The sequence below is a fragment of the Cebus imitator genome, unplaced genomic scaffold (assembly GCF_001604975.1).
Source record: "Cebus imitator isolate Cc_AM_T3 unplaced genomic scaffold, Cebus_imitator-1.0 Scaffold81, whole genome shotgun sequence".
Classification (NCBI taxonomy): Eukaryota; Metazoa; Chordata; class Mammalia; order Primates; family Cebidae; genus Cebus; species Cebus imitator.
In genome coordinates this window covers 6103584-6118203 of record NW_016107396.1, presented here as the reverse complement: position 1 = coordinate 6118203, position 14620 = coordinate 6103584, and the positions used below count along the sequence as shown (strand labels likewise).

The 14620-nt window shown below is 35.2% G+C and overlaps 1 protein-coding gene across 2 annotated transcripts; it reads left to right on the top strand.

Moving 5' to 3' along the window:
- The first annotated feature begins 345 nt into the window (after positions 1-345).
- On the top strand, positions 346-8688 carry CENPW (centromere protein W). 2 transcript variants are annotated; one of them, XM_017533331.2, is made up of 3 exons: positions 346-648; positions 6407-6520; positions 8542-8688. In XM_017533331.2, the coding sequence occupies exons 1-3, from the start codon at positions 523-525 to the stop codon at positions 8566-8568; spliced, it is 267 nt and encodes an 88-aa protein (XP_017388820.1). In that variant the 5' UTR covers positions 346-522; the 3' UTR covers positions 8569-8688. The 2 variants fall into 2 exon arrangements, with proteins under 2 accessions (XP_017388820.1, XP_017388821.1); XM_017533332.2 differs by lacking the exon at positions 8542-8688 and having other exon boundaries at positions 6447-6524.
- Positions 8689-14620: the final 5932 nt, after the last annotated feature.

Below are 14620 nucleotides of genomic sequence, written 5' to 3'. Positions count from 1 at the left end.
AAAATTGTTAACTGTTAGTATCTGAACATCATGCCTTTCTTGCTAGGAAGGCATTGCCTTGGTTTTTTTAGGAATCCTGGTAAAACAACACAAACTTCTGTTCATTGGTATTAGGGACAGTATAGGGTGAGTGCTTAAAAACTGCCTTGGCTTTCCAATGTATTTCTTCACAACTTCCAATCATCTCTAGGGAACCTAGGAGAAATAATTCCACAGAGCAAAAGTTATAATACAAAAAGTGATACAAGGAGGATGCAGACTCTTAATGACGTCAGGGTGTTCCCGGGACCCGCCCACCGTGGGCGTTTTCCACCTACAGCCAGGCGCCTCAGGGGCGGGGCTTGCGCAAGGTAAACGTCACTACTGAGCGCCGGGCGCGTTCCGTTGGCGGCGGATTCGAACGTTTGGTTCGCGGTTTCTGGGCCTGAAGAAGCGTCACAGGGACCGGATTGTTTTCCCTGAGCTTGTGTGCGGTGCAGGGAACACCTCGGAAGCTGAGGCAGCTGATACCTGACGGAGAGGATGGCACTGTCGACCACAGTCTCCCAAAGGAAGCAGATAAAGCGGAAGGCTCCCCGTGGCTTTCTAAAGCGAGTCTTCAAGCGACAGAAGCCTCAACTTCGTCTGGAGAAAAGTGGTGATTTACTGGTGAGATTCCATCCCTTCTCGGGCTGAGAATGGGGGACAGGAAAGTAAGGGGAATAACCTCTAGCTTTTTTTTTTTTTTTTTTCCGCCCCGAGCCAATCAATAGCGCCAATCAATAGCTCTTTCAGGCCCATGTTTAAGGCAGTTCCAGCAATGACAAGTTACGTATGCCCCACCCTGGCGTGTCAGTTCGTATTCCTGGCGCTCAGTTGTCCCGGGCCCCGCCGAAATGTAAATATCTGGATCTTTTTAAAGATAGGCTCTTAGTTACATGAGCTTAGCGTACGTTGCTGCTTACAGTTTTTAAGTATTGCTGTTTAGGAACACGGTCTGGCATTGTGATTAATGTACTTGCAAAGGGTATGAAAGATACACTCTTTAAAAAATAGATTTTGGAACTCAGTCTGGGTCATTTTTATTTAGCTGTTGTAAAAGGCATTGCTCACAATGCCTTTTAAGCGCCTCCCTTCTTGCCTCCCTCCCTCTCTCCTCTTTCCTCCCATGCCTCCTTCCCTCTCCTCTTTTTACGGATTTAACCAAACATTGCCCTGTTTCCCCTAGGTTAGGGTGCTTACTAAAAGACCCTGATGCGAAAGTTTATTTGTAGGAAGAATGCTCTCAACTGTTAATTCATTTTCCTAGACAAATACTAGAACACCTTGTCAGTTTTTAAGCTAGACTACTGAAGTCTTCTTATTTGACTTATAATACTTGAAGCCTAATGTTCTCCTAATTAGAAGTCCCAGTCAAACCACTGTATAATAATGTTTCTGTCTTGAAATAAATTCAGTTTTTGCGTTGAATGCCTGGAACACATATTCCTCTGGCACAATGAACATTGTTTCTGTAGGTTTAAACACAGGAGGCATGTTTGGTACCTTGTCACAAGAGCTCTTTGAGTAAAGGAACTATTGTAAATGGACACATAATTTCCAGAAGATCAAGGTACTCCATTGTGGATAACAGGAGCATACTACAGGGATAGTCTTGGGAATGCATCATCCTAACTGTTCTTAAGCGACATTGGTTTTTCTACCTTCTCTTTTCTCTTTTGCTTCCTAGAGTTCTCCATTGGCACCCAATCTGTTGCTTCCTTTTTGCTAAACTACTCTAGAATTATCTCCACTGTTCCCCTTTTTTGTTCTCTGAAGCCAAAACAGAACAAAAACACATTTTCCCCCCAAAAAGTATTACTTCTATCCACTGCCCTTCTTTTTGTTCCTTTCTTAAATTCTGTAAGAAAAGGCAATACGGGCTGTCTTGTGCCCCACCCCAATTAACTACCCTATGCCGCTGATAGCGGTGGCACAAATGAATGGAATTAAAATGAAATTCACTTGCAAAACATTTTTAAGTAGTTTATTATGGAGCTTTCACTGGGGCTTCTAAATGGAGGGAGCGGAAATGTACCTATCAAAGATATCCAAGAGACTACCAGCTGGTGCAAATGGCTTAGAAATTTCTGTAGTCAGCATCCTCCCACATCTACCCCTTTCTGCCCCAAAGTACCCATGGACAGAGGGACTCCATTGTGCGGTGGGATCCAGGTGGCATGAGAAGGTGGGTGAGTTGAAATTTCAAGTGGTTGCGTTGATGGGGGATAGAATGTTCTTTGGTTACCAGCTTTTCCCAGTTAGTACGCTCCTCATCTCGGGCTTTCATTAAACAGTTCCCCTTCACTGTCTTGTATATGGCATGCATTACCTTGGTTTCTTTATAGTTTTCTGCTGACGGTTGACACTTCATAATCTTACATAGCAGGCAGGCATCCTACATCATCCACAAAGTTTTTTTTTATAGTTAAGGAAGTTTGTTTTGATCTTTGTTTTTTTTTTTTTTTTTTTTTTTTTTAAGGAAGTTTTTTTTTTTTTTTTTTTTTTTTTTTTTTCTGAACTTGGTGAGCCCTAAGAGTATACATTATATAATTGAGCTGTTGGATTGTTGTCTAGGAGTTTCATATGTTGATGTCTCCTAGTGTGGTATGCAGCTTCTTGAGGAGAATGAATATCTTCTCTTCTGTCTCCCATTATCTTTAACACAAAATTAATCTACTTTTATGCTGCCTTTTATACCTGATATTTCTACTGCTTGAAGATGTCTTCACTCTACTCTACTTGGCAACCTACAGTGTTTTCAAAATCCAGTTCAAATGTTACTTCAGTGAAGCGTTCCTTAATATCCTTAGAAAGGATCAGTCTTATCTTCTTCTCCATCATCTGGTGTCACACATTTGCCTTTTTCCTTATGGGTTTGATTCTCCCACTAGTCTGGGAACTTGAACTGGGAAATTTTTGTATTCCTAGTGTTTAGCATAATAGCTTCAACATTCTGAGTGTAAAATTAATTTTGGAAATACATGATAACTATATGTGGATTGATGTCATTTCTAGCATTTTACTTGTGATTTCATTGTGTTACTTTATTCTTCAGTGACATTTTGTTATTTTGTTTGTGTTATGCTTTATTCGATGGTTTAGCCCCAGGGATGGTACTCGGGAAAGAGTTAACATCTGTTAAAGGAATACTATGCAAATATCTGGGTGCTTATAGTTCATGTAGAATTCAAAAGTGCTATGACAAAGGGAGGAAGAAGTCAGGCTGGCCCAGTCTTTCTGTCAACTGAGACTGTCAAGTGAATATTTATTTATAATTTTCTTTTGGTTTATTTTTCAAGCAAGCGGATTTTTAAAAGTAAATTATTGATTGAATAGCTTATCTTTTTCAAGTTTGAATGCCTAACTAAATACCCTAAAACTAACTTTTGTTTTGATCATTTTAATATAAGCCTTAGCACACGGGAGTAGCACCACTCAATTAACTGTTTTATCACATAGATATAGGTTGCTTGAAAAAAATTTTGTGAGTTCTGAAAAAGTGATACTAATTTGTCTCAGTATCTGTATTAGGGTTTGCTAGAGGGACAGAACTAACATGATAGATGTATATATGAAGGGGAGTTTACTAAGGAGTATTGACTCACACAGTCACAAAGTGATGTCCCTCAATAGGCCATCTGCAAGCTGAGGAGCAAGGAAGCCAGTCCCAGTCTAAAAACCTGAAAAGCAGGGAAGCTGATAATGCAGTCTTCAGTCTGTGGCTGAAGGCCCTAGATCCCCTGGCAAATTACCAGTATAAGTCCAAGAGTCCAAAAGCTGAAGAACTTGGAGTCCAATGTTCAAGGGCAGGAAGCATCCTGCACGAGAGAAAGATGAAGGCTGGAAGAGTCAGCAAGTCAAGTACTTCCACGTTCTGCCTGCTTTATTCTAGCCCTGCTGGCAGCTGATTAGATGGTACCCAGCTAGATTGAGGGTGGGTCTGCCCAGTCCACTGACTCAACTGTTATTTTCCTTTGGCAGCACCCTCACAGACATACCCAGGAAAAATATTTTGCATTATTCAATCCAGTCAAGTTGACACTCAGTATTAACCATCACAGCATCCATGGCTCATGACCATGAAAAGGAAAGGATATTCCATCTAGGTTAATGAATTAAGTCTTAAGACAGTGTAGTTTAATTGAGGCTGATTTAAAAAAAAATTTCTTTTGGCCTTATTTGGGAGATGTGGTGGGGTCTTCATGCAGTAATAATTATTAGCTATCTACTACATATTGAGCAATGTGTTAAAGGACACTGTTGTCCTTTAACAGTGTTGAAAAGGCTAGGCATAATTCTTGTCCTTACGGTACAGTGAGGAAGGCAGCTAAGTCAGAAATTACAGCATGATGCAGTCTATGCAGTGATAGGAAGTTCAGGGTGCTGTGGATCAATATAACCTTACATATTGGGGGAATTTGGACTTTCTGAGAAGTCTGTAAACAAATAGGATGCCTAGAGCAAGGTTGCATTTGAATTCTCAAAGAAGTTCAAAAGGCCTAGTGTAGAACTGGAAGCTGAGAATGGTGAGAGATGAAACTGGAACCCCAGTCAAGTGGGATTTAGTGATAAGGAATTTGGAATTTATCCTGAGGGTATCTGGAAGCTGTTTACCTTTAGAAGTAGAAAGTATAGATTAACAAATGAAATTGTGCCATATTATGGGGTGTTTTTGCTACCAAATGAAATGGGCTATCACTGAAAGTTTAGTAAATAATTGACACAGTATAATGTGAATAATTGGAATTAGGATGTTTTACCTCGGAGTTCTTGTGAGAATTCAAAGAAGACAGTGCATCAAAAATGTACCAAAAGAATATCCACCTTTCATAGATTCTTCATTTTGTTTAAATTCCCAAACCTCTGTTTTCTCCACATATCACTAGAATGTTATTAAACACCTATTTAACAATCTATTAAAGATTTCTGCAGTATATAAAGCATTAAAACATCACATTAGTAGTTATTTAACATTTAATGAACTGTGGGAGAAGAGAGTGTGCAGTGCACAAGATAGTGAATGTTAAGTTCTGTGTATAAATTGTTTTTCTAACTGCAAGAATCACTTGCTGTGATGTAAATAACAAAATACGTCATGTTAAAGATACTATCTAATTGGATCTAAGTTAGTAGTGCCCTCAGGTACCTGGCAGAAGCAAAGGATGGGGAAGATATGTGCAATAATATAAATAAGAGTACTACATATCCTAGAGTGGGGATTGGGATAAGACTGTAGCTCACTTCACGTTTTCTTTTGCTTGGATTACATGTACCTTAACTTTTTTTCCCAAGGAATGTGCTTATAGGTTAAGACTTTTGTTGCTCTGGATGGTGATTTTGAGTAAAATACTTAACAAGATGTTATTGTATACAATATATCAGAGCTGGTTTATATATATATATATATATATACACATATATATAAAATATCAGATAATGTTGATATATATTTATTATCTGATGATGAGTACATATGTTTTGCTTATATGTAGAGCTTGTTTCTGTAAGAATGTACAAGAAAGTGTCAGCTATGGTTGACTGGGGGATGAGATGGGGAGTAGACTTACTTTTGATAGTCTACCCTTTTGTAAGCTTTTTTGTTTTATATTTCTATTTTAAAATAATTTATAGACTCAAAAGAGGGTGCAAAAATAGTACACAGTTCCCATGTATCCTTTACCCAGTTTTCCACAATGCTGGCATCTTACATAACTATAGTTTTTTTTTTTTTATAGGCTTTTAAATTTATGAGTCTGCTTATATTATCTATTTTAAATAATTTCTTAAAAAGAGTCTTGAAGATTATTAATAGTAACTATGGTTAGTTTGTGATAGTTGTTGGATGACAAATAACTTGGCCTTTGTACATATCCTTTTTAATTAAGCAAACTTAAACAATTTCAACTAGTAACGTGTTTTTAAATAAATATTCAAATTAAACATATCTGTTTAAAAATCTTTGACCTCGGATTGTAGAATGATAGCCTAAAACGTAGTTTTTGATATGTTTTAATTTAAAATTTTCTGGAAATTTAAAATTTTGTTATAAATTCAAATCTATTTGTATCAGAAGCAGGTATATTTTTTACTGAGTGAATCTTACATAAGTTTGATATATAATGATGCTTTACAAAAAATGCTCTTGTTTGTGGTCTTTGGTCTGCCTTACATAAGCTTGTTTCATGTATTGCAATGACCTAGTCTCTTTGCAGGGAATCTAAGATGGACTTACATTAGACTGAATTCTATGTAAGTCTAAATGGAAGAGTTAATTTAATCACAAAAGTAAATAGTACAACAATAAATTTTGAGATAATTATTTTCTAAAACTCATTATTTCAGTGCATCAGTATTTAAAAATCCACTTGGATTTTCTGTTTTAAAGGTTCATCTGAGCTGTTTACTGTTTGTTCGTCGATTAGCAGAAGAGTCCAGGACAAACGCTTGTGAAAATAAATGTAGAGTCATTAACAAGGAACATGTACTGGCCGCAGCAAAGGTAAAATCCATATTTCTTTTCTTGAGCAAGAATTACACTTCAAAAATACCACTCAGTTCATCACTTCTGATTTGTATACCTTACTCAGCTTTGTTGATTGAGTTGATATTTTGCCTTTTCTGAGTCAATGATTTTAATTAAGGAGTTAGATTTCATCCATGTGTATATCACTGATTTCCAATGGTAATATTAATGGCCACTGCTTTAGAGGAAACATTCATGTTTCTACAGACTGCTAATCTGTAGGCTGAGAAGATATATCACTTTGAAATTTATCAAAACTTACTTTCTTCTTGAGAATTTGAAATTATCCTAATTACCCCATCGTATTAGTCCATTTTTACACTGCTGTAAAGGAATACCTGAGTTGGGGTTTTTTATAAAGGAAAGAGAACTTACTCACTATCATGGGAACGGGATGGGGAAAACTGCCCTCATGATCTAATTATCTCCTTTCCTCAGCATGACGGGATTATAATTTGAGATGAGATTTGGGTGGGGACACAAAAAGAAACCATATCACTAATTATTTGATTTCTTATGACTTTGTTTTGAGACTTGAGTGATTTATGGGTGAAATCTCTTATATAAGTAGAGATGATTGCTTCTTACTGTTGTTTTTATATAATGTTAAGAATATGTTGCCTGTGGCACAGTTTTCCAGATATGTTCCTGAAAACATTATTTTCAATAATGTTGATAGAGGCCCTACCTCAAATGCTTTTGTGGTCAAATAAGTGTAGATAACATAGCATGCTATATTTCCTTGATTAGTCACAATATTATTGTAGAACTAGTTTCTAGAAGAATATGTAAGAAACTGGCAACCACAGTTCACTGGAGATGATAGAGGAGAGAAACTTATTTTTTACAGTCTACCTCTTTGTAGACTTTTTTGTTTTAAATGTATTTTGAAATAAGGTACAAAAATAGTTCAGACTTCCCATGCGCCTTGTATCCAGTTTCTCACAATCCTAACATCTTATGTAACGATAGTTATGTAAAGTTATGAAAGGCTACGAGAGAAATATAGCAGTAAGAAAGCTTGTTGAATTCTGTTTAGTATTTTGTAACTTTGAGTATGTAATATACTCAGCATTTTGTAAATTCATTTGAGTATTCAAACTTCCTTTTGAAGTACTTAAGATATTATCTTGTAGAACAGAGAAGTACTAGCCTAGATACGATTTATTTGATGGCCTTTTGGAAGCCTAGAAATGTACATGTCTTGGCATTTTCTAGGGTCTTTAAATTATCTTGCAATTATAAACATTCCAACAAATTTCTAGGCAATTAAAGTCGATGTAAATATTTTTCTGCAGGAAAAACAAGGCTTAAGATATTGAAGAATATACATGTATGCCTTAAATTTAGGATTTTTAAAATAAACTATAGGTTTATTTACTTAAAATAGTAGATACTTAAAAAAAAAAAACAAACATCTTCTGACTAATGCTGTCAGTCTTTTTACAACTAAAATCTCCTTTTATTTGTTTCACAGACTATATATTTTGAAAATAGTCTACTTAACAAACTGTTCAGCATAAGATAGCCAGTTTTGGTCTCAAATGATTATAATTCCAGTCCAAATATAATAGATTTAATGTTGCAGTGGATTTGTACTACTTTATAGTTGTGAAATGTCTGACTTAGAAGACTTTGAGTTTTAGAATGTTGTTTAACTTCTTAATTGATATTGTTTAACTCCTAATTTAGATAACTATATTGTCTAAAAATTTCAAGTTTGAAACCATTAATCTGGGTACTTTTGGCTTACAGTTGAAGAATCTAGAGGTAACTAATAAAGCCAGGTTTTTAGAATCTAGGCAAGTTTCATATTCATTGAGATAAGGCTATTTTAGAGAAATCTAAGACAAAAGTTCCTTAATCACCTTCCAAATTGGGTTTTATAAATTCAATCTTGCATATTATGTACCCAGGACTATTTAACTTTTTGTTAAGGAGTGATGTTTTATTTTTCATAGGTATAATATGAATCTTATTTTTTTTCCTTCTTACAGGTAATTCTAAAGAAGAGCCGAGGTTAGACGTCAAAGAACATATTCTTGAAAGTTATTATGATGCATTCTTTTGGGTGGTAACAGGTCATAAAGACATTTTTTTATACATCAATTACTATGGGATTATTAAATATTGGCTAGAAGAGATGGATGTGTTTGTTTTTTTTTTTTTTTTTGGTGGCATGAAATATCTCAAGTAAATGCATGGGACCACTTAATCCTTTTATAGGAATTATTATTTTTATTTTAAGTGTCCTCTAGGTCAGTTTGCTTTCGTTTCATTGCTGTTGCAAATATTTTATGTATCAAAAATGAAACCTTACTATATTACTTTGAAAAGATATACTTCTTAGAATTAGGTTCATATGTATTTAGATTTAGCCACAGTTTATGGAATTTAATCTCTGAAGAAAGACAAATGCTGTCAAATCTAGGTGCACTTTCAATATTTTAACTTTTAATGTCTTTGCAAAGCAATGCAGTCTACTTTTACATTATACCAATAGTAATATTATAATTTCTCAACTGGACAATTGTAAACATCAGGTAGGTTTTTGAAAACCTGTCTCCCTCGCAGCACCAACATAATAGACATTATGGAGCAAATGACTTATTTTCTTCAAGTCTTATGGATTTAATAGATAATTTTTCACCCTAAATAAAATAATTTAGAAGTTTATTGTGTATCATCAAATAGTTGTTGTTTTTAACTTTTTATTTAGAAATAATTATAGATTTCACCATGTAGTTGTAAAGATAGTACAGAGAAGTCCGATGTATGGTACACCCAGTTCCCCAAATGGTTACATCTTACGTAATTACAGTATAATATCAAAACCAGGAATTTCATATAGGTAAAATGTACACATGGTTCTGTTGCCATTTTTTGTTATAGGTTTGTTTAACCACTACTGTAATCAGAAATGTTTCATTACCAAAAAGTTCTCCTTGTGCTATCTTTTTACATTGATTCCTAGTTTAACATGTGTCCTACCCTGAGCACCGTGCGTAAACCCTAGCAACCATGCACTATTCTCTGTCTCTATAATTTTGCCATTTTGAGAATGTAATATGAATGGAATCATATAAGAAGTGACCTTTTGGCATTGGATTTTTTTCATGTATCAGTAGTTTGTTCCTTTTTATTACTGAATAGTTTTCTGTAGTATGGAAGTACCACAGTTTGTATAACTGTTCATTTATTGAGGGGCATTTTAGTTACTTACAGTTTTGGTTATTACAAATAAAATTGATATGAATAGTCATCTGCAGAATTTTATAAGGACATAAATTTTTATTTCTCTGGGAGAAATGCCTGGGAGTTTTATTCTGAGTTCATGGTAAGTATAGGCCTAGTATGTATGTATGTATGCATTAATTTATTTATTTTAAGAGACCGAATCTTGCTCTTTCACCGAATTTGGAGTGTAGTTGTGTGATCATAGCTCATTGCAGCCTCAAACTCCTGGGCTCAAGTTAGCCTCCTGCTTTAGCCTCCTGAGTAATAGGGATTATAGGTGCAAGTTGCCATGCTCAGTTGTCTCAGTTTTAATTTTTTAAACAGAAGTGGCCAAATGATCTTCCAGGGTGGCTGTACCATTTTACATTTCCATTAGCAATGTCTGAGAAATCTTAATATTCTCACAAATATTTGGTAATGTTACCATTTTTTAGTTTAGCTGTTATGACGAGAATATATAGCATTGTGATTTTAATTTGCATTTTCCTATGGCTCATGTCTTAGTTTAGACTGCTATAATGAAATACCATGCACTGGATAGCTTATAGATAATATACTTTTTTTCTCCCAGTTTTGGTGGACCAGAACTCTGAGATCATGGTGCCAGCATGGTCAAGTTCTGGTGAGGGTCCTCTTCTGAGTTGCAGATTGCTAACTTCTCATTCTATCCCCACATGGAGGAAAGAACTCCAGAGAGCTCTCTGCCCTCTTTTAAAGGACATTAATCTCATTTATGAGGACTTTATTCTTATGACCTAATTACCTTCCAAAGGCCCTATCTCCTAATACTGTCACACTCGTGATTAGATTTTGACATATGAATTTTGGGGGACACAAACATTTAGTCCATAATAGCTGATGATGAACATATTCTCATATGCTTATTTGCCATCTGTGTATTATACGTTTTTATACTTTAGTGACATCAAACGGAAAGAATACCTGTGTGGTCAATCTTGAAGAGAAAGCCTCATGAATTCATATTTCAGCACAATATAGTAATATATATAATATATGTTACCATGTTAGTAATTTTTTTAAAGCATTAATATGAAAAAATTTAAATCTTTTACTTGAGTTGCCAAAATGGCAAAAGAGGGATTGCTACTCCAGAGGCTATTTTTTATTTGTATCAGCTACATTGAAGCATGGCGCTTCTTCAGATTGGATTTAGTGAGTGATAGAATTTTGAGATACCCCAATTATCACCGGTAAAACAACTATTTACATTGTTTTCTTGAGAAATTATCTCTAATCCATGTTACCTGTATTTCCTTTTTGAAGGAATCTACCTTATTGAGACTTGGCGTTTCCTGTGTCTTTTTGCTTAGGATTGCTTTGGCTGTTTGTGTTATTTTTGGTTCCATATGAAATTTTTCTAATTCTGTGAAAGACGATGTTGTTGTATAGGAATAGCATAGAATCTGTAAATTACTTTGGGGAGTATAGCCATTTTTATGTTACTGATTCTTCCATGAGCATGGAACATTTTTCCATTTTATTTGTGTTGTGTCTGATTTCTTTCAGCAGTATTTTGTAGTTCTTCTCATAGAGATCTTTCACCTTCTTGGTTAGTTGTATTCCTAGGTATTTCTATTGTTTTGTGGCTACTGTAAATGGGATTGTCTTATTCCTTGACTTTCAGTTTGAATGCTGTTGGTGTATAGAATTGCTATTGAATTTTGTACACTGATTTTGTATCCTGAAACTTTGCTAAATTTGTTTATCACTTGTAAGAGCCTTTTGGTGGAATCTTTAGGGGCTTTAAGATATAGAATCGTATCGTTAGTGAAGATAGATTGTCTTTTCCTATTTGAATGCCTTTTCTTTCTTTTTCTTTTCCAAATTGCTCTGGTCAGGACTTCCAGTACTATGTTGACTAGGAGTGGTTAGAGTGGGCATTTGGGCATTCTTGTTCCAGTTATCCAGCTTCTGGCCAGTCAGTATGATGTTGGCTGTGGCTTTATCACAGATAGCTATTGTTATTTTGAGGCATGCTCTTTTGATGACTAGTCTGTTGAGAGTTTTTATCATGAAGAGATGTTGGATTTTATTGAAAGCTTTTTCTGCATCCACCGAGATAATCATATGGTTTTTGCTTTTAATTCTTTTTGTGTAGTAAATCACATTATTGATTTACATATATTGAGTCAGTGTTGCATCCCAGGAATAAAGCCTCCTTGATTGTGGTGTATTAACTTTTTGATGTGCTGCTGGATTTGGTTTGCTAGTATTTTGTTAAGGATTTTTGTATCTGTTCATCAGGGATAGTGGCCTGAAGTTTTCTTTTATCATTGTGTCTTGAATCAAAAAGAAAAAGAAAAACCCACCAGGTGGATTCACAGGCAAATTCTTCCAGATGTACAATTTCATTAAGTTCTTCTCTTATTTTAGTTATTTCTTCTGCTTTCTTGGGGTTGGTTTCTACTGACTTTTTTTTTTTTTTTTTTTTTTTTTTTTTTTAAGTTCCTCTAGGTGCAAAATTAGATAGCTAATTTGAGACCTTTCTAAGTTTCTAAGTTCTTGGTGAAGGTGTTTAGCACAGCAAAATTTCCTGCATTCCAGAGATTTTGGTAAGTTATATCCCTATTTTCATTAATTTCAAAGAATATTTTGATTTCTGTCATAAATTTGATGTTTACCAAGGAGTTATTCAGGAAAACATTGTTAAGGTATTTGTGTAATTTTGAAAGATCTTGATATTGATTTCTATTTTTATTGCACTGTACTCTGAAAGTATACTTGATATGATTTCCTTTTTTTTTAAATTTATTGAGACTTCATGACAGCATATGGTCAGTCTTAGAATGTGTTCTGGGTACAGATGAGAAGAACGTATATGCTGTGATTTTGGGGTGGATTATTCTGTAGATGTCTGTTAGGTCAAATCAGTCAATTGTTGCGTTTAAGTTCAAAATATCTTTGTTAGTTTTCTGCCCCAGTGATCTGTCTGATGCTGTCAGTGAGGTGTTGAAGTCTCCCACTATTACTGTGTGTCTAAGTCTTTTCCTAGGCCAATAACTTTATGAATCTGGGTGCTCGAATGTTGGGTGATTATATAATTAGGAGAGTTACATCTTATTGTTGAATTCTTCTCTTTATCATTATGTAATGTTCGTCTTTGTCCTTAGTAGTTGGCAGTTGAAGTTCTGTTGTGTCTGATACAAGAATTGCAACTACCCCATTTTTTTCCTTACATTTGCGTGATAGATCTTTCTTTATCCCTTTACTTTGAGCCTGTGGATGTTGTTATTTGTGAGATGGGCCTCTTGAAGATAGCAGATAACTGGGTCTTGTTGTTTTATCTGGATTACAACCCCATTCCTTTTAAGTGGGATGTTTAGCCCATTTACATTAGGCCTAGCAAGTTCGGTTCATTTCTGGATGCTTTCAGAGGGTCTTGACTCTGTACGGGACCTTTATTTGTGGATTAATTTGTGGATTAATACTAGTATTGGTATGTGAAATTTTGATCCTGTTATTGTGTTAGCTAGTTGTTAGGTAGACTTGATTGTGTAGTTGCTTTACAGTATCTGTGGGCTTTGTGCTTAAGTTTGATTTTGTGGTAGCAAAACATGTTTCAGTTTCATGTTTAGCACTCTCTTAAAGACGGCAGTCTGGTAATAATGAATTTCCTTAGTGTTTGCTTGTGTAGAGGATTTTATTTATCCTTTGCTTATGAAGCTTAGTTTGGCTGGATATGNTTATAAGGCTGGTTTACTTGTAACAAATTCCCTCAGTGTTTGCTTGACTAGGAAGGATTTTATTTTTCCTTCACTTATAAAGTATAGTTTGGCACAATACTAAATTCTTGATTGGAATTTCTTTACTTCAAGGATGCTGAAAATAGGTTCTCAATGTCTTCTGGCTTGTAAGATTTCTGCTGAGAGGTCCACTGCTAGCTTGATGGGATTCCTTTTGTATGTAGCCTGGCCTTTCTCTCTAGGTGTGTTTAAGATTTTTTTTCTTTCTCATTGACCTTGAGAATCTGATGACTATATTATGCCTTAGGGATGGTTGTTTTGTGTAGTACCTAGCTGGGGTTTTCAGTATTCTTGAATTTGCATGTCAACCTCTCTGACTAGATAAAGGAAATTTTTGTGGTATGTGACCTCAAATATATTTTCCATGTTGCTTATTGTCTCTCCTTCTCTCTCAGGAATGTCATTGACTTGTAAGTTTGCTATCTTTACATAATCCCATATTCCTCAGAGATTTTGCTCATTAAAAAAATTTTTTTTTCTCTTGTTTGAATTGATTTGAAGAACTGGTCTTCAAGCTGTGAGTTTGTTTACTTTTCCAACTTGGTCTATTCTGCTACTACTTTCTATTGTATTATGAAATTTCTGTAGTGATTTTTTTTTTTTTTTTTTTTTTTTTTAATGTCAAACAATTTCCCAAAGTAATTGTTTTTTTTTTTTTTTTTTTTTTGAGATGGAGTTTCACTCTTGTTGCCCAGGCTGGAGGGCAATGGTGGGATCTCAGCTCACTGCACCCTCCATCTCCTGGGATAAAACGATTCTCTTGCCTCAGCCTCCCAAGTAGCTGGGATTACAAGCATGTGCCACTATGCCTGGCTAATTTTGTATTTTTTAGTAGAGACAGAGTTTCTCCAGGTTGGGCAGGCTCATCTTGAACTCCCGACCTCAGGTGATCCACCTGCCTCGGCCTCCCAAAGTTCCGTAGTGAATTTTTAATTACAGAAGCTCAGTTTGTTTGTTTCTTATAATGGCTATTTCATCTTTCAGCTCTTAGATCATTTTGCTGGATTCCTTGAATTGGGTCTCAACTTTCTCATAAATCTCAATGAGCTTCTTTGCCATCCAGATTCTGAATTCT

Bases quoted from the DNA above. Each gene is read 5' to 3' on its own strand.
- CENPW (XM_017533331.2), top strand. From the start codon at position 523: ATGGCACTGTCGACCACAGTCTCCCAAAGGAAGCAGATAAAGCGGAAG. The intron at 649-6,406 runs GTGAGATTCCAT...TCTGTTTTAAAG, and splicing joins AGAAAAGTGGTGATTTACTG to GTTCATCTGAGCTGTTTACT. The intron at 6,521-8,541 runs GTAAAATCCATA...TCCTTCTTACAG, and splicing joins ATGTACTGGCCGCAGCAAAG to GTAATTCTAAAGAAGAGCCG.